Below are 20,859 nucleotides of genomic sequence, written 5' to 3' on the forward strand. Positions count from 1 at the left end.
CCATTTTCCTTTTCAGTAAAAACTGAAAATATGAAATGACAATAAAAATAAGAGATACTACATTTTTAATTTAAAATTACTAGTAAGAAGGAAAACTGCAGGAGATACCATGCAAATGATTAGGGAAAAAGAAGCAACAGACAGAAAAACCAGAGATAAATTATTAGGGGAAGGCTCAAATATTACTTAAATTTTGTTATTTAAAAAAGAGAGAAATAAATTCTAACTATAACTATTTAAATGAACACACAGAATCTCCTTCTCCTAAAACTATATGCACAGACAGATAATGTTTCTGATCAAAACTTCACCATCCTCAGGACTTTTCTCAGAGCAAGTTTAACATCTTTGTTCCTTAAGCTGTAAATTAAGGGATTCATCATGGGAACCACATTGGTGTAAAAGACAGATAAGACTTTTCCCTTATTCATGGGCATAGAAGATGGTTTGAGATACACAAATGCACTTGATCCAAAGAACAGAGAAACAGCAATGATGTGGGAACTGCAGGTCCTGAAGGCTTTAGACCTGCCCTCTGTGGAGCTGATGTGAAGGATGTTGGAGAGGATGAGGCCATAAGAGACAAAGATGGTGAGACTGGGCAGAATGATGTTGATGCCTGACACAATGATAACTTCCAGCTCAAGGATGTAGGTACTTGTGCAGGAGAGCTGGAGCAGAGGGTAGGTATCACACAAATAATGGTTGATGGTGTTTGCATCACAGAAGTTCAGTCTCAGCATGCCTCCAATAAGAATCATGGCATCCAAAAATGCCATCAAGTAGGAACCAAGCATAAAGCTGGAACACACTTTAGGGGACATGGCAATTTTATACAAGAGTGGGTTACAGATGGCCACATAGCGGTCATAGGCCATTGATGTCAGCACATAGCATTCAGAAATACCAAAAAAAGTGAAGAAGTAAAGTTGAGTCATGCACCCCATGTAGGAGATAATCTTCTTCTTTGATATGATGTTAATCAGCATTTTAAGTGTGAAAACAGAATAACAGAGATCTATGAAGGACAAATTAAAGAGGAAAAAGTACATAGGGGTGTGCAGATGTGAACTCAGCCCAATTAGGATGATCAAGCTCAAATTTCCCATCACAGTGACCATATACATTACTAGAAACAGGAAAAACAGGGGGAGCTGAAGAACTGATTGGTCTGTTAATCCCACTAAAATGAACTGAGTTGTGAAAGAGTCATTCCCTGGAGCCATTCTTCTCTAAGGGGATCTGTGAAAACAGGGGAGAAGCGTTACATAGAGGAAAAAGAGTATTTCCCACATCTCCTCACATAAAGTGATGTATGCACTGGGAATGACTGTGACTAGCCCAAACTGGACCCACAGAATTTACTTACCATTACCATGGAAATCAGTGACATAAATTTCCTGTATAAACGCTTTACAAACCAAAGTGTTTGTAAAGCAAGCATTTTACAAAGTGTTTGATGCTTTGTAAAGCATCAAAATTTAGCCTTTTATCCAAAAGAATAATGGTGGCTCAGGGGTAAAGAATCGATCTGCAATGCAGGAGACACAGCAGAGGCAGGTTTGATCCGTGGGTCAGGAAGATCCCCTGGAGAAGGAAATGGTAACCCACTCCAGTATTCTTGCCTGGAGAATCCTATGGACAGAGGAGTCTGGCAGGCTACAGTCCATAGGGTTGCAGAGAGTCGGAAATGACTGGGCAACTGAACAACAGAGGAAAACAAGTGTGAACGAGGAGTTTCCCTTCTCTCATCTCACCATTATTTCATTCACTTGGACTCTCTCCTCACCTCTCCTCTCCTCTTCTTTTGGTAGTAATCTCCAAAGCCTGGTTTTTGCCTCTAGTGCACATAAGACTATACAGGGTAGGATCCAAGAATATTGCTTCCAGTTTATTTGAAAAACAAATAAACAAGGCTAGAGGAACTAAAGTCTAGGACAGCTTAAGTTACTCCATATCAGTTCAGTTGCTCACTCATGTCTGATTCTTTGTGACCCCATGGACTGCAGCACACCAAGCCTCCCTGTCCATCACCAACTCCCAGAACCTACTGAAACTCATGTCCATCAAGTCGGTGATGCCATCCAACCATCTCATCCTCTGTCGTCACCATCTCCACCTTCAATCTTTCCCGGCATCAGGATCTTTTTCAGTGAGTCAGTTCTTCACATCAGATGGCCATAGTATTAGAGTTTCAGCTTCATCCTCAGTCCTTCCATATACCACAGAGCAAAATTTATAAAAGTAGAAGAAATAGTGTTCCACCCATGGAGAAGAAACTTACTAAGAAACTGCATCTCTTGTGTCTGTAAATGATTCTGAACATTCCCTGCTCTCCCCTCAAACAGATTTCTCTGCAAGATTCACTGAATCTCAGGACTGCACAAATAAGAAATGGACTGTCATATCTTAGGTTCTCAGTCTCCCTCTTGAACAAGGAAAACATGAATATAAATGGAATTCAGAAACTCACTCTCTTAAAGGCAGAATGCCCCAGGTCTTTCTTCTTGTTTTTACCCCGTAGTCCTGGAAGAGCAATTTCAGTTTCTGAGGATTTGGTTAATTGATTTTAAGAAACCACCATCTGTAATTAATTTTTTATATGCCCTAGAATTCTTTCAGAATTAGAGATCATAATTTTGATTATGATTTCCTTCCTATCCAGCATCAGAAAAAAATAAATGGTTGTTATTATTATCACTTTGGCCACATAGGAAGTCACAGAGGATTTAATATGAGTGTAATGATATAACGTACTCACATATAGATACGGCAGCAGCTTGTTCCTATTCCCCAGGGAACAGTTTCTATGTGTAATAGGGAACTAAGGGGGTTGTATATACAATCTGTCTTTAATTCCTTATAGACTCAATATTTTATTCAAGCTTTTCCTTTGCTATAGGGATTGCTCATCCCCCAAGGAACAGCCAAAATTAATGACCATTTCCCATCAGCAAGATGGCAAAAGAGCAAGCCCTAGAATCTCCTTCCCTGCATGAACACACTGACTCAAAACAAATTATGTACAGATTCCCTCTACAAGAAATCCAAAACTTAGTCAAAAGGATGCTGCACACAGTTCCAGCATGATACCAATCATGTTGAAACTGTTAAGAAAATGCAAGGTACATCTTGCCATATATGTATGGTGATCCAGAACTATGTGACTGGGACAAAATTCCCCAGTTCCCAGGTTCTCCCTGGGGAGAGAAAGATGCACAATACATCCAAAGCCCCAATTTTTCTAAGGGCCATTCAGAAGACTTGTCTCTGTATAGACTGTGTGAGAAAGCTGAAGGGATATAGGATATGGCATAGTTTATCTGCCTGAGGTGAGAGAGAAGAGAGACACCAATTTGGGCTAAAATTCACTATAGCCACCTACCCCACATTAACTTAACATAGCTAATAGTAGAAAATATTTTTCCTACAGTTTCTCCTTGGTAAAGGAAAAGGTACACTATTCAACCAATGACCCAACTGATCTGGGAGCTGCCTGAGGAACTGACTAATCTCCTGTGTTAAGGGTCTACAGGATCCTGACATTCTCCAGAGGCCTGGAGCTGCTAAAAACAAAGTGGTTATACTATCACAAGATTGAGAGGTCTGCTTTTTCTAGCCAAGTTTATTGAGAGGGTCAGCTCCTTTACAAGGCCAGGTCATGAAAATTAAAATAGTTTGCTATTTTGTCTATATGCAGACATGAGTGCAGAAAGACAAGGAAAAATGAAGAAAAGTGAGATTACATTAAAAAACAAAAAAAGTATCTTTCCAAGAAAGTGATCCTAAAATTGGCCCTGAATTGGAGATACATGAAATGGAGATACATGATTTACCTGACTGAGAATTTCTTTAACTATCATAAAGATGCTCAAGGTAGTTGAAGAACAGTATGTGAAAAAAGTGGCAATTATATTCGTTGAAGAGTACCAAACAGAAATCATGAAGCCAAAACGCAATAATTGAACTGAAAAATTCACAAGAAGGTCAAAATAGCAGACTAAACAAATGTAAGAAATAATTATAGAGTTTGGGAAAAGGACATCTGAAATAATTTAGTAAGTGGAGCAAAAAGAAAAAAGAATGAAAAGTTGTGTCAAAAGTCTAAGATTTATAGGAAGTGTTAGTATCACATGAGCTACATAGGCATTCCATGGATCACCACAGGAGAAAACGTAAGTGATGATCTAAAAGGTTTATCAAATAAAATCTGGCTGAAAAAATCCTCGTCTATGCAAACAACTGGACATCCAGAAACTAAAACATAATATCCCAAATAAGATGATCCAAAAGAAATCCATCACAAGGCACATTACAATCAAGTTAGCAGAAGTCAAAGAAAGAGCTTTCTCTTCAAGTATAGTTGATTTACAATATCATGTTAGTTTCAGGTGTAAAACATAGTGATTCAATATTTTTATAGATTATGTTGCTGCTGCTGCTAAGCCGCTTCAGTCGTGTCCAACTCTGTGTGACCCCATAGACGGCAGCCCACCAGGATCCCCTGTCCCTGGGATTCTCCAGGCAAGAACACTGGAGTGGGTTGCCATTTCCTTCTCCAGTCCATGGGGTCGCTAAGAGTCGGACACAGCTGAGCGACTTCACTTTCACTTTTCACTTTATAGATTATACTTCATTTAAATTTTTATGAAAATATTGACTATATTCTCCATCTATATAATATGCCTTTGTTGTTTATATATTTTATGCATACTGTTCTGTATCTTTTAATCCCCTACTCCTATATTTCCCTTCACCCCTTCCCTTTCCCCACTGGTAACTACTAGTTTGGTCTCTACATCTGTAAAAATGTTTCTATTCTGTAATATTCACTTCTCTTTCATTTTTTAAATATTTCACATATAACATAACATATAGCACTGATCTTTGCATTATTTCACTGAACATACTATTCTCTGTGGTCAACTACATAATTGCAAACAGCAGAATTTCATTTTTTCATGACTAATATATATGTTAACACCCAAAGATGTCCTTTTAATTATAGGGGACTGGAATGCAAAAGTAGGAAGTCAAGAAACACCTGGAGTAACAGGCAAATTTGGCCTTGGAGTACGGAATGAAGCAGGACAAAGGCTATTTAATAGAGTTCTGCCAAGAGAACGCACTGGTCATAGCAAACACCCTCTTCCAACAACACAAGAGAAGACTCTACACATGGACATCACCAGACGGTCAACACCGAAATCAGATTGATTATATTCTTTGCAGCCAAAGATGGAGAAGCTCTATACAGTCAGCAGAAACAAGACCAGGAGCTGACGGTGGCTCATATCATGAACTCCTTATTGCCAAATTCAGACTGAAATGGAAGAAAGTGGAGAAAACCACTAGATCATTCAGATATGACCTAAATCAAATCCCTTATGACTATACAGTGGAAGTGAGAAATAGATTTAAGGGACTAGATCTGATAGAGTGCCTGATGAACTATGGATGGAAGTTCATGACATTGTACAAGAGACAGGAACCAAGACCATTCCAAGAAAAAGAAATGCAAAAAAGCAAAATGGCTGTCTGAGGAGGCCTTACAAATAGCTGTGAAAAGAAAGGAAGCAAAAAGCAAAGAGGAAAAGGAAAGATACACCCATTTGAATGCAGAGTTCCAAAGAATAGTAAGGAGAGATAAGAAAGCCCACCTCAGCGATCAATGCAAAGATATAGAGGAAAACAATAGAATAGGAAAGACTAGAGATCACTGCAAGAAAATTAGAGATACCAAGGGAACATTTCATGCAAAGATGGGCTCAATTAAGGATAGAAATCGTATGGACCTAACAGAAGCAGAAGATATTAAGGAGAGGTGGCAAGAATAGACAGAAGAACAGTACGACAAAGATCTTCATGACCCAGATAGTCACGATGGTGTGATCACACACCTAGAGCCAGAAATCCTAGAATGTGAAGTCAAGTGTGCCTTAAGAAGAATCACTACACACAAAGCTAGTGGAGGTGATGGACTTCCAGTTGAGCTATTCCAAATCCTGAAAGATGATGCTGTGAAAATGCTGCACTCAATATGCCAGCAAATTTGGAAAACAGCAGTGGCCACAGGGCTGGAAAGGTCAGTTTTTATTCCAATCCCAAAGAAAGGCAATGCCAAAGAATGCTCACACTACTGCCCAGTTGCACTCATCTCACACGCTAGTAAAGCTCAAAATTCCCCAAGCCAGGCTTCAGCAATACGTGAACCACGAACTTCCAGATGTTCAAGCTGGTTTTATAAATGGCAGAGGAACCAGAGATCAAATTGCCAACATCTGCTGGATCATCGAAAAAGTTCCAGAAAAACATCTACTTCTGCTTTATTGACTATGCCAAAGCCTTTGACTGTGTGGATAACAATAAACTGTGGAAAATTCTGAAAGAGATGGGCACACCAGACCATCTGACCTGCCTCCTGAGAACTCTGTATGCAGGTCAGGAAGCAACAATTAAAACTGGACATGTAACAACAGACTGGTTCCAAATAGGAAAAGGAGTACGTCAAGGCTGTATATTGTCACCCTACTTATTTAACTTATATGTAGAGTACATCATGAGAAATACTGGGCTGGAGGAAGCCCAAGATGGAATCAAGATTGCCAGGAGAAATATCAGTAACCTCAGATATGCAGATGACACCACCATTATGGCAGAAAGTGAAGAGGAACTGAAAAGCCTCTTGATGAAAGTGAAAGAGGAGAGTGAAAAAGTTGGTTTAAAGCTCAACATTCAGAAAATGAAGATCATGGCATCTGGTCCCATTACTTCATGGCTAATAGATGGGGAAGCAGTGGAAACAGTGTCAGACTGTATTTTTCTGGGTTCCAAAATCACTGCAGATGGTGATTGCAACCATGATATTAAGAGACGCTTTCTCCTTGGAAGGAAAGTTATGACAAACCTAGACAACATATTAAAAAGCAGAGACATTACTTAGCCAACAAAGGTCCATCTAGTTAAGGCTATGGTTTTTCCAGTGGTCGTGTATGGATGTGAGAGTTGGACAATAAAGAAATCTGAGTGGAGAAGAATTGATGCTTTTGAACTGTGGTGTTGGAGAAGACTCTTGAGAGTGCCTTGGACTGCAAGGAGATCCAACCAGTCCATTCTAAAGGAGATCAGTCCTGCATGTTTATTGGAAGGCCTGATGTTGAAGCTGAAACTCCAATACTTTGGCCACCCGATGCGAAGAGCTGGAGGAGAAGGGGACGACAGAGGATGAGATGGCTGGATGGCATCACCGACTCAATGGACATGGGTTTGGGTGGACTCTGGAGTTGGTGATGGACAGGGAGGCCTGGCATCCTGCGGTTCATGGGGTCACATAGTCGGACACGACTGAGTGAACTGAACTGAACTGACTGAATATCTATATTACTCAGCCATTAAATGTGTATGTGTATGTATGTATAAATTCATCTTTTGATGGACACTTAGGTGGCTGCCACATCTATGCTATTAAAATAATACTGCTATGAACACTGGTTTCATGTATTTTTTCATATTATTGTTTTTGATTCCTTCAGATATATACCAATTGTTGGATCATACAGAAGTTTTATTTTTAGTTTTTTGAAGAACCTCTGTAACTTTTTCCATAGTGGTTGCACTCGTTTGTATTCCCAGAATTGTATTAAGGTTTCCTTTTTTCCACATCCTTGCCAATTTTTGTTTGTGTTATTATTCATGATAGCCATTCTAACAGGTGTGAGGTAATAATCTCACTATTATTTCGATTTACATTTCTCTGTAGTTCAGCTGGTAAAGAATCTGCCTGTAATGAAGCAGACCCTGGTTCGATTTCTGGGTTGGGAAGATTAACTGGAGAAGGGATAGTCTACCCATTCCAGTATTCTTGGGCTTCCCTGGTGGCTCAGATGGTACAGAATCCACCTGCAATGTGGGAGACCTTGGTTTGATCCCTGGGTTGGGAAGATCTCCTGAAGGAGGGCATGGCAATCCACTCTGGTATTCTTGCCATGAGAATCCCCATGGAGAGAGGAGCTTGGCAGGCTATAGTCCATGGGTCACAAAGAGTCAGTCATGACTGAGTGAATAATCACAGTACAGTATTCCATCGTGTACATATACCACATCTTTTTTATCCACTCAGTTTTTCATGGGCACTTAGGTTGCTTTGATATCTTGACATGATCTCACAATTTTTATTTTTAACCATTCCACTAGCTTATTTAAGTGGTTGATCAATAGCCCTTACCATATATTTGCCTTTACCAGTGAAATTTTCTTTTCCTATATTTCTTAATATTCTTTTAGTCTTTTCTTTTTCAATAAAGAAGACATTTTAACATTTCTTATATGGTTGGTTTAGGACTGATGAACGCTTCTTGGTTTTACTTCTTGGAGATGCTCTTTATTTCTTCTTCAATTTTGAATGATAGCTTGCCTTCAAAGAGTATATTAAGGTTGTAGTTTTTTTTTACTTTCAGCACTTCAAATATATTATGCTACTTCCTTTGCCCTGCAAAGTTTCTTCAGAATAATCAGCTTATAATTGGTTTATGTTATAATAGATTCTCTCATACGAAATTCCTTATTTTTCTATTGCTACCTTAATATTCTACTGTGATCTTAAATTTTGCCATTTTAAATATGATATGGATTGGTTTGGTTCTCTTTGGGTTCATCTTATTTGAGACTCTCTACTTCCCAAACCTACATGTTGGTTTTCCTCTTCAAGTTCATTAAGTATTTAGCCATAATTTCATTACTTTTTTTTTTTCACCAGTTTCTTGCTCTTTTCTGCTGCTGCATCCACTAGAATACAAGTATTAGTAAACTTGATGTTGTCACAGAGCTCCCTTAAACTATTCATATTTTAAAATTTTATTTGCATTTTTTTGCTATTTTAACTGGGCAATTTCCATTATTCTCTCTTTCATATCCACTTAGGCGTTACTCTTTATCACTAATCTGCTGCTAATTCTCCAGTGTATTTTTCATTTCAGTTATTATATACTTCAGTTACGATTTTTAAATATATTTTATTGTTACTTGTTAAAACTTTCATGGTGCTCATCTATTCATTTCCCCACTTTAGTTAGAATTCTCCTTACTATTGCTTTGAACTCTATCAGGTAAATTATTTATCTCCTTTCTTTTTTTTTTTTAATCTCCTTTCTGTTACAGTTTTTATTGAGGTTTTCTTGTTCTTCTGTTTAAAACAAATTCTTCTAGCATCTCACTTTGCTTAATTTTCGCTGTCTCCATGACATTAGGTAAAACAATTACCTATCCCATGCTTGAAGGTGGGTTCTTGTGTGGGAATGTCCCTATGCAGTCTGCGAATGTCCAATGGCTTTGCTGGGAGAACTGGCTCTGAAGTGAGCATGGACTTTGTCTTCTCCTGGAGTGTGATGGCAGCCACTGCATTGGTGGGATGGATGGAGTTGGTGGGAAAAGAGCCAGAGCCAGGGGTGAGAAAAAGCTTCTCCAGTTCTCAATGGCTGTCACTCTCCTATGAGGTCCAGAGCTGTAGCCTAAGGAGGTGGTACAGGAACCTTGAGAAACTGGGTTTCTCCTGCATTTGATGGTAATCAGTATTTGGGACAGGACCAAGGCCTGAGAGATTGGGTCTATATTTCTAAGCTGGTTTTTCCTCATTGTGCATGCCTTGGTTAGCAACTTTTTTCCCCAGTGTGGTTAGTGACTTGTTAGTGACTTTTGGCCACATTTCCCCCAGTGTCCTCACCTTGGGTAGTGACTTGTTAGTGACTTTTCCCCCACTTTTTCCCCAATGTGCCTGCCTTGATTATTGACTGAGTCATGGTGGAGGGGTTAGTGCCACAACACAGAACTGAACCTGCCCTCTCCCAATATGGAAAACGATGTGCACTCTGGTGATAGTATTCTCTTCCCTGGACCCAACTTCACTCCTCCTGGAGTGCCTGCAGAAACATATGAGTTGACAGTGGCTCAGTTGCAGCCTCAGTGTCCAAGTCACCTCCCAGCCCTCCAAGTGTGCACACTTTTGTTAGCAATAGTATCCTCCCCTTTAGTGGGCAATAACCACAGGAGCATGAGCAGTTGGGGCAGGAGCTCAGTTAGGGCTGGGTAGAGAGGATGCTGAGGTGATCCTTGCCAGCTGGATGGAATCCCGCAGTTTTCAATCTGCTGCCTCCATGCTGTGACTGGGAGTGAGCAGGTCTGGCACATGCTCTTCAAGAGCAGGGTGTCAGTTACTTGCAGCATTCAGGTAACTCTCCACTGGTTTTCAAGCCAGAAAGGGGGTTTATTTCCTGTTGTTAAACCCTCGGGCTGGTGTGCCTAAACTGTGACCCCAAATCCTTGCTCCTCCAGGAGGATTCCCCAGCCTGTGATATCCCTTTCTTCTTCTTTGCCCCAGGTGAGAAGTATAGGTCCCAAACATATCACTTTTTTCCCCTTCCTGGAAGACTCCATATGGATTATTCTTTATAAACTTCATTGTAGAACAGCTGGTCGATTCTTGCCCAGATGGATTTTAGCAAGAGTTTCTCTATATGTAGTTGTAATGTGATGTGTTCTTGAGGCGGGGTGAGCTTAGCATCCTGCCAACCTGTCATCTAGAACTCCCTTCTCAATTTTGAATCAGTTCTAATGAAGTGGATGTAGTTTAGATTGTTTTAGGAAATCTCTGTGTAGAGGATAAGGCTCAGGTGAAAATTTAAAATTTTTTCTGGTCTTTTCGAGCATGTATCATTCCAAGCACATGCACAGGGACTTTCTCCTTATATCTATATATGCTTCTTATTTTTTTAAAGTCCTATCTTTTTAATAGCAGAGTTATATTCCATTTTGTATATGTATCACAGCTTATCCATTCATCTGCCGATGGACATCTAGGTTGCTTCCATGTCCTAGCTATTGTAAACAGTGCTGTGATGAACATTGGGGTTCATGTGTCTCTTTCAATTCTGGTTTCCTTGGTGTATATGCCTAGCAGTGGGGTTGCTGAGTCATATGGCAGTTCTATTTCTAGTTTTTTAAGGAATCTCCATACTGTTCTCCATAGTGGCTGTACTAGTTTGCATTCCCACCAGCAGTGCTAGAGGGTTCCCTTTTCTCTGCACCCTTTCCAGCATTTATTTTTGGTAGACTTTTTGATAGCAGCCATTCTTACTGGCATGAGATGGTACCTCATTGTGGTTTTGATTTGCATTTCTCTGATAATGAGTGATGTTAAGCATCTTTTCATGTGTTTGTTAGCCATTTGTATGTCTTTGGGGAAATGTCTATTTAGTTCTTTGGTACATTTTTTGATTGGGTTGTTTATTTTTTGGGAATTGAACTGTGTGAACTTCTTGTATATTTTTGAGATTAACTCTTTGTCAGATTCTTCATTTGCTATTATTTTCTCCCATTCTGAAAGGCTATCTTTTCATCTTGCTTAGAGTTTCCTTCATTGTGCAAAAGCTTTTGAGTTTAATTTGGTCCCGTTTATTTTTGCTTTTATTTCCATTACTCTGAGAGGTGGGTCATAGAGGATCCTGCTGTAATTTATGTCAGAGAGGGTTTTGCCTAAGGTTTCCTCTAGGAGTTTTACAGTGTCTCATCTTACCTTTAGATCTTTAATCCATTTTGCATTGATTTTTGTGTATGGTGTTAGAAAGTGTTCTAGTTTTATTCTTTTACAGGTGGTTGACCAGTTTTCCCAGCAACACTTGTTAAAAAGATTGTTTTTTTTCTTTTTTTTTTTCCCATTGTATATTTTTGGCTCCTTTGTCAAACAAAGATAACATGTCTATAGGTGCGTGGATTTACCTCTGGGTTTTCTATTTTGTTCCACTGATCTATATCTCTGTCTTTGTGCCAGTACCATACTGTCTTACTGACTGTAGCTTTGTAGTAGAATCTGAAGTCAGGTAGGTTGATTCCTCTGGTTCCATTCTTCTTTCTCAAGATTGCTTTGGCTATTCAAGATTTTTTGTATTTCCATACAAATTGTGAAATTATATATTCTAGTTCTCTGAAAAATACCATTGGTAGCGTGATAGGGATTGCTTTGGGTAGTATACTCATTTTCACTAAATTGATTCTTCTGATCCAATGACATGGTATATTTCTCCATCTATTTGTGTCATCTTTGATTTCTTTCATCAGTGTTTTATAGTTTTCTATATATAGCTCTTTTGTTTCTTTAGGTAGATTTATTCATAAGTATTTTATTATTTTCATCGCAATGGTGAATGGAATTGCTTCCTAAATTTCTCACTCTGCTTTTTCTTAGTATATAGGAATGCAAGGGATTTCTGTGTGTTAATTTTATATCCTACAAATTTACTATTTTCATTGATTAGCTCTACTAATTTTCAGGTGGTGTCTTTAGGGTTTTCTATGTAGACGATCATGTCATCTGCAAACAATGAGAGTTTTACTTCTTTTCCAATCTGGATTCATTTTATTTCTTTTTCTTCTCTGATTGCTGAGGCTAAAACTTCCAAAACTATGCTGAATAGTAGTGGTGAGAGTGGGCACCCTTGTCTTTTTCCTGACTTTAGGGGAAATGCTTTCAGTTTTTCACCATTGAGGAAAATGTTTGCTGTGGGTTTATCATATATGGCTTTTATTATGTTGAGGTATGTTCCTTCTATGCCTGCTTTCTGGAGGGTTTTTATCGTAAATGGATGTTGAATTTTGTCAAAGGCTTTCTCGGCATCTATTGAGATAATCATATGGTTTTTATCTTTCAATTTGTTAATGTGGTGTATCACTTTGATTGATTTGCAAATATTGAAGAAATCTTGCATCCCTGGGATAAAGTCCACTTGATCATGATCTTCTTAATATGTTGTTGGATTCTGTTTGCTAGAATTTTGTTGAGGATTTTGCATCTATGTTCATCAGTGATATTGGTCTGTAGTTTTCTTTTTTGTGGTATTTTGTCTGGTTTTGGTATTAGGGTGATGGTGGCCTCATAGAATGAGTTTGGAAGTTTACCTTCCTCTTCAATTTTCTGGAAGAGTTTGACTAGGATAGATGTTAGCTCTTGTCTAAATCTTTGGTAGAATTCACCTGTGAAGCCATCTGGTCCTGGGCTTCTCTTTGTTGGATTTTTGATTACACTTTCAGTTTCTGGGCTTGTGATGGGTCGGTTAAGATTTTTTATTTCTTCCTGGCTCGGTTTTGGAAGGTTATACTTTTCTAAGAATGCATCCGTTTCTTCCAAGTTGTCCATTTTATTGGCATATAGTTTCTGATAGTAGTCTCTTATGATCCTTTGTATTTCTGTGATGTCTGTTGTGATTTCTCCATTTTCACTTCCAATTTTGTTGATTTGATTCTTCCCCCCTTTTTCTTGATGAGTCTGGCTAAGGGTTTGTCTGTTTTATTTATCTCCTCAAAGAACCAGCTTTTAGTTTTGTTGATTTTTTCCTATAGTCTTTGTTTCTTTTTTCATTTATTTCTGCCCTAATTTTTACGATTTTTTTTCCCTTCTACTAACCCTGGGGTTCTTTGTTTCTTCTTTTTCTAGCTGCTTTAGATGTTCAGTTCAGTTCAGTCACTCAGTCATGTCCGACTCTTTGTGACCCCATGAATCACAACACACCAGGCCTCCCTGTCCATCATCAACTCCCAGAGATCACTCAAACTCATGTCCATCAAGTCAGTGATGCCATCCAGCCATCTCATCTTCTGTCGTTCCCTTCTCCTCCTGCCCCCAATCCCTCCCAGCATCAGAGTCTTTTCCAATGAGTCAACTCTTCGCATGAAGTGGCCAAAGTATTCGAGTTTCAGCTTTAGCATCAGTCCTTCCAAAGAACACCCAGGACTGATCTCCTTTAGAATGGACTGGTTGGATCTCCTTGCAGGCCAAGGGACTGTCAAGAGTCTTCCCCAATATCACAGTTCAAAAGCATCAATTCTTCAGTGGTCAGCTTTCTTCACAGACCAACTCTCACATCCATAAATGACCACTGGAAAACCCATAGCCTTGACTAGATGGACCTTTGTTGGCAAAGTCATGTCTTCACTTTTTAATATGCTATCTAGGTTGGTCATAACTTTCCTTAAAAGGGGTAAGCGTCTTTTAATTTCATGGCTGCAGTCACCATCTGCAGTGATTTTGGAGCCCAGAAAAATAAATTCTGACACTGTTTCCACTGTTTCCCCATCTATTAGCCATGAAGTGATGAGACCAGATGCCATGATCTTCGTTTTCTGAATGCTGAGTTTAAACCAACTTTTTCACACTCCTCTTTCACTTTCATCAAGAGGCTCTTTAGCTCCTCTTCACTTTCTGCTATAAGGGTGGTGTCCTCTGCATATCTGAGGTTATTGATATTTCTCCCGGCAGTCTTGATTCCAGCTTGGGCTTCCTCCAGCCCAGCGTTTCTCATGGTGTACTCTGCATATAAGTTAAATAAGCAGGGTGACAATATACAGCCTTGACGTACTCCTTTTCCTATTTGGAACCAGTCTGTTGTTCCATGTCCAGTTCTAACTGTTGCTTCCTGACCTGCATACGGATATCTCAAGAGGCAGGTCAGGTGGTCTGGTATTCCCATCTCTTTCAGAATTTTCCACAGTTTCTTGTTATCCACACAGTCAAAGGCTTTGGCATAGTCAATAAAGAAGAAATAGATGTTTTTCTGGAACTCTCTTGCTTTTTCCATGGTCCAGTGGTTGTTGGCAATTTGATCTCTGGTTCTTTTGCCTTTTCTAAAACCAGCTTGAACATCAGGAAGTTCACAGTTCACGTATTGCTGAAGCCTGGCTTAGGGAATTTTGAGCATTACTTTACTAACATGTGAGATGAGTGCAATTGTGTGGTAGTTTGAGCATTCTTTGGCATTGCCTTTCTTTGGGATTGGAATGCAAACTGACCTTTTCTAGTCTTGTGGCCATTGCTGAGTTTTCCAAATTTGCTGGCATAATCAGTGCAGCACTTTTGCTGGAGCAGCCATGAAGAGATACCCCACGTCCAAGGTAAAAGAATCCCAAGTATGACAGTAGGTGTTGCAAGAGGTTATCATAGGGCAGACACACTGAAGTCATAATCACAGAAAACTAGTCAATCTGATCACATGGACCACAGCTTTGTCTAAATTAATGAAACTAAACCATACCATGTTGGGCCACACAAGATTGGTGGGTCATGGTGGACAGGTCTAACAGAATATGGTCCCCTGGAGAAGGGAATGGCAAACCACTTCAGTATTCTTGCCTTGAGAACCCCATGAACAGTGTGAAAAGGCAAAATGAGAAGGTACTGAAAGAGGAACTCCCCAGGTCGGTACGTGCCCAATATGCTACTGGACGTCAGTGGAGAAATAATTCCAGAAAGAATGAAAGAATGGAGCCAAAGCAAAAACAATACCCAGTTGTGGATGTGACTGGTGATAGAAGCAAGGTCCGATGCTGTAAAGAGCAATATTGCATAGGAACCTGGAATGTTAGGTCCACGAATCAAGGCAAATTGGAAGTGGTCAAACAGGAGATGGCAAGAGTGAACATCAACATTTTAGCAATTAGTGAACTAAAATGATCTGGAATGGGGAAATTTAACTCAGATGACCCTTATATCTACTACTGTGGGCAGGAATCCCTTAGAAGAAATGGAGTAGCCATCATGTTCAACAAAAGAGTCCAAAATGCAGTACTTGGATGCAATGTCAAAAACGACAGAATTATCTCTGTTCATTTCCAAGGCAAACCATTCAGTATCACAGTAATCCAAGCCTATGTCCCAACCAGTAACACTGAAGAAGCTAAAGTTGAATGTTTCTATGAAGACCTACAAGATCTTTTAGAGCTAATACCCAAAAAAAGATGTCCTTTTCATTATAGGGGACTGGAATGCAAAAGTATGAAGTCAAGAAACACTTGGGGTAACAGGCAAATTTTGCCTTGGAATATGGAATGAAGCAGGGCAAAAGCTAATAGAGTTTTGCCAATAGAATGCACTGGTCATAGCAAATACACTCTTCCAAGAACACAAGAGAAGACTCTATACATGGACATCACCAGATGGTCAACACCAAAATCAGACTAGGTGTAAAGTTAGATTATTTATTTTTCTCATTTCTTGAAGTAAGCTTGTATTGCTAACCCTTCCCCTTAGCCCTGCTTTTATTGAATCCTATAGGTTTGGGTTGTCTTGTTTTCATTTTCATTTATTTCTATGGATATTTTAATTTCTTTTTTGATTTCTTCTGTCATTTGTTTGTTATTCAGAAGTGTGTTGTTTAGAGTCTATATGTTTGTATTTTTAATAGTTTTTTTTTTTTCCCTATAGTTGACATCTAATCTTACTGCATTGTGATCAGAAATGATGCTTGAAATGTATTCATTTTTTTCTTTTTTTAAATTTACCAAGGCTAGATTTATGGCCCAGGGTGTCATCTATACTGGAGAATGTTCCTTGTGCACTTGAAAAATAGGTGAAATTCATTCTTTTGGGGTGAAATGACCTATAGATATCAATTAGGTCTAACTGGTCCATTGTATCATTTAAAGTTTGTGTTTCCTTGATAATTTTCTGTTTAGTTGATCTATCAATAGGTGTGAATGGGGTATTAAAGTCTTCCACTATAATTGTGTTACTGTTAATTTCTCCTTTCATACTTGTCAGCATTAGCTTTACATATTGTGGTGCTCCTACGTTGGTTGCATATATATTTATAATTGTTATATCTTCTTCTTTTATTGATCCCTTGATCATTATGTAGTGTCCTTCTTTGTCTCTTTAATTGCCTTAATTTCAAAGTCTATTTTATCTGATATGAGCATTGCCCCGCCTCCTTTCTTTTGGTCTCTATTGGTGTGGAATATCTTTTTCCAGCCCTTCACTTTCAGTCTGTATGTGTCCCCTGTTTTGAGGTGGGCCTCTTGTAGACAGCATATATTGGAGTCTTCTTTGTATCCATTCAGCCAGTCTTTGTCTTTTGGTTGGGGCATTCAACCCATTTACATTTAGGGTAATTATTGATAAGTATGCTCCCATTGCCATTTACTTTGTTGTTCTGGATTTGAGTTTATAAGCCTTTTCTGTGTTTCTTGCTTAGAGAAGATCCTTTAGCATCTGTTGAAGAGCTGGTTTTGTGGTGCTGAATTCCCTCAGCTTTTGTTTGTCTGTAAAGCTTTTGATTTCTCCTTCATATTTGAATGAGATCTTTGCTGGATATAATAATCTGGGTTGTAGGTTTTTCTCTTTCATCACTTTAAGTATGTCCTGCCATTCCCTTCTGGCCTAAAGAGTTTCTATTGAAAGATCAGCAGTTATCCTTATGAGGATCCCCTTGTGTGTTATTTGTTGGTTTTCCCTTGCTGCTGTTAATATTTTCTCCTTGTGTTTGATCTTCGTTAATTTGATTAATATGTGTCTTGGGGTGTTTCGCCTTGGGTTTATCCTGTTTGGGACCCTTGGGGTTTCTTGGACTTGGGTGGCCATTTCCTTCCCCATTTTAGGGAAGTTTTCAACTATTATCTCCTTAACTATTTTCTCATGGCCTTTCTTTCTGTCTTCTTCTTCTGGGACTCCTATGATTCGAATGTTGGGGCATTTAACATTGTCCCAGAGGTCTCTGAGGTTGTCCTCATTTCTTTTAATTCCTTTTTCTTTTTTCTTCTCTGCTTCATTTATTTCCACCATTTCTATTTCTGTCTTCCACCTCACTTATCCTATCTTCTGCCTCAGCTATTCTACTGTTGATTTCCTCCAGAATGCTTTTGATCTCAGTTATTGCATTAATCATTATTGATTGACTTTTTTTTTTTTCCTTCTAGGTCCTGGTTAAACATTTTTTGCATCTTCTCAATCCCTGTCTCTAGTCTTTTTACCTGTAACCCCATTTTGTTTTCAAGATTTTGGATCATCTTTACTATCATTATTCTGAATTATTTTTCAGGTAGACTACCTATCTCCTCCTCTTTTGTTTAGTTTGGTGGGCATTTATCATGTTCCTTTACATGCTGAATATTTCTCTGCCTTTTCATTTTGTTTAGATTGCTATGTTTGGGGTGGCCTCTCTGTATGCTGGAAATTTGTGATTCCTCTTTATTGTGGAGGTTGCTCCCTGTGGGTGGGGTTGGACTAGTGGCTTGTCAAGGTTTCCTGGTTAGGGAAGCTTGCATCAGTGTTCTGGTAGGTGGAGCTGGATCTCTTCTCTCTGGAGTGAAATGAAATGTCCAGTAATGAGTTTTGAGGTGTCTATGGGTTTGGTGTGACTTTCAGCAGCCTGTATTTTAATGCTCTGTTCCTGCAGGGCTATGTTCCTGGGTTGCTGGAGAATTAGTGTGGTATATCTTGCTCTGGAACTTGTTGGCTCTTGGGTGGAGCTTGGTTTAAGTGTAGGTATGGAGGCTTTTGGATGAGCTCTTGTTGATTAATGTTCCCTGGAGTAAGGAGTTATCTGGTGTTCTCAAGTTTGAATTTAAGCATCCTGACTCTGGCTTTCAGTCTTATTCTTAAAGTAACCTCAAGACTTCTCCATCCATACAGCACTGATGATAAAACATCTAGGTTAATGGTGAAAAGATTCTCCACAGTGACTGATACCCATTGAGGTTCACAGAGTTACATACAGAAGAGAAGAGGGAGGAGGAAGATGGAGGTGACCAGGAAGAGAACAGGGGAAATCAAAAGGGGAGAGAGAAATCTAGCCAGTAATCAATTTCCTATGTGCTCTCCACAGTCTTGAACACCCAGAGAGGTTCACGGTGTAACATAGAGAGGAGAAGAGGGAGAAGGGAGATACAGGTGACCAGGAGGAGAATAAGGGCAGTCAAAAGGGGAGAGAACAATCTAATTAGTAATCAGTACCCTAATTGTTATCCACAGCCTGGAACACCCAGAGAGAGTCACAGAGTTAAGTAGAGAAAAGAAGGAGGAGGGAGGAGATAGAGGTAACCTATCTCTATTAGGGGGGAGAAAAGCGAGAGTCAAAAGGGGAGAGAGCGATCAAACCAATAATCACACCCCTAAGTAAAAATGGGTATTGAAGATTAGATTCTTAAAGGTACAAAATTGATAATACATACCAAAAAGCAAAAATTAAAAATCTAGAGGTTAAATTCTCAAAAATACAATATTAAAAATACAAAACAAAATCGATCACAAAAATTATAAAAAATATATATGTGAAATTTGCTTTTAAAATAGGGTCTTTTTTTGCAAGGTAACTGTTCAGGTCAGTTCAGTTCAGTCGCTCAGTCCTGTCCGACTCTGTGACCCCATGAATCACAGCATGCCAGGCCTCCCTGTCCATCACCAACTCCCGGAGTTAACCCAGACTCAGTCCATCGGGTCAGTGATGCCATCCACCCATCTCATCCTCTGTCATCCCCTTCTCCTCCTGCCCCCAATCCCTCCCAGCATCAGAGTCTTTTCCAGTGAGTCAACTCTTCGCATGAGGTGGCCAAAGTATTGGAGTTTCAGCTTTAGCATCATTCCTTCCAAAGAAATCCCAGGGCTGATCTCCTTCAGAATGGACTGGTTGGATCTCCTTGCAGTCCAAGGGACTCTCAAGAGTCTTCTCCAACACCACAGTTCAAAAGTATCAATTCTTCGGTGCTCAGCCTTCTTCACAGTCCAACTCTCACATCCATACATGACCACAGGAAAAACCATAGCCTTCACTAGACGGACCTTTGTTGACAGTAATGTCTCTGCTTTTGAATATGCTATCTAGGTTGGTCATAACTTTCCTTCCAAGGAGTAAGCGTCTTTTAATTTCATGGCTGCAGTCACCATCTGCAGTGATTTTGGAGCCCCCCAAAATAAAGTCTGACACTGTTCCCACTGTTTCCCCATCTATTTCCCATGAAGTGATGGGCCCAGATGCCATGATCTTTGCTTTCTGAATGTTGAGCTTTAAGCTAACTTTTTCACTCTCCACTTTCACTTTCATCAAGAGGCTTTTGAGTTCCTCTTCACTTTCTGCCATAAGGGTGGTGTCATCTGCATATCTGAAGTTATTGATATTTCTCCCGGAAGTCTTGATTCCAGCTTGTGCTTCTTCCAGTCCAGCGTTTCTCATGATGTAGTCTGCATAGAAGTTAAATAAGCAGGGTGACAATACACAGCCTTGACGTACTCCTTTTCCTATTTGGAACCAGTCTGTTGTTCCATGTCCAGTTCTAACTGTTGCTTCTTGACCTGCATACAGATATCTCAAGAGGCAGATCAGGTGGTCTGGTATTCCCATCTCTTTCAGAATTTTCCACAGTTTATCGTGATCCACACAGTCAAAGGCTTTGGCATAGTCAATAAAGAAGAAATAGATGTTTTTCTGGAACTCTCTTGCTTTTTCCATGATCCAGTGGATGTTGGCAATTTGATCTCTGGTTTCTGCCTTTTCTAGAACCAGCTTGAACATCAGGAAGTTCACAGTTCACGTATTGCTGAAACCTGGCTTGGAGAATTTTGAGCATTACTTTACTAGCATGTGAGATGAGTGCAATTGTGCGGTAGTCTCAGCATTCTTTGGCATTGCCTTTCTTTGGGATTGGAATGAAAACTGACCTTTTCCAGTCCTGTGGCCACTGCTGAGTTTTCCAAATTTGCTGGCATATACAGTGCAGCATTTTCACAGCATCGTCTTTCAGGATTTGAAATAGCTCACCTGGAATTCCATCACCTCCACTAGCTTTGTTCATACTGATGCTTTCTAAGGCCCATTTGACTTCACATTCCAGGATGTCTGGCTGTAGGTCAGTGATCACACCATCGTGATTATTTGGGTCGTGAAGATCTTTTTTGTACAGTTCTTCTGTGTATTCTTGCCACCTCTTCTTAATATCTTCTGCTTCTGTTAGGTCCATACCATTTCTGTCCTTTATCCAGCCCATCTTGGCATGAAATGTCCCCTTGGTATCTCTAACTTTCTTGAAGATATCTCTAGTCTTTCCCAT

General features: G+C 39.5%; 1 protein-coding gene across 1 annotated transcript; it reads right to left on the reverse strand.

Moving 5' to 3' along the window:
- Window positions 1-299: 299 nt before the first annotated feature.
- Window positions 300-1,226, reverse strand: LOC102281647 (olfactory receptor 8B3). Its single transcript, XM_005902676.2, has one exon. It carries the CDS (start codon window positions 1,224-1,226, stop codon window positions 300-302), a length of 927 nt encoding a protein of 308 aa, XP_005902738.2.
- Window positions 1,227-20,859: the final 19,633 nt, after the last annotated feature.

This window comes from Bos mutus, chromosome 29 (genome assembly GCF_027580195.1).
Source record: "Bos mutus isolate GX-2022 chromosome 29, NWIPB_WYAK_1.1, whole genome shotgun sequence".
NCBI lineage: Eukaryota > Metazoa > Chordata > Mammalia > Artiodactyla > Bovidae > Bos > Bos mutus.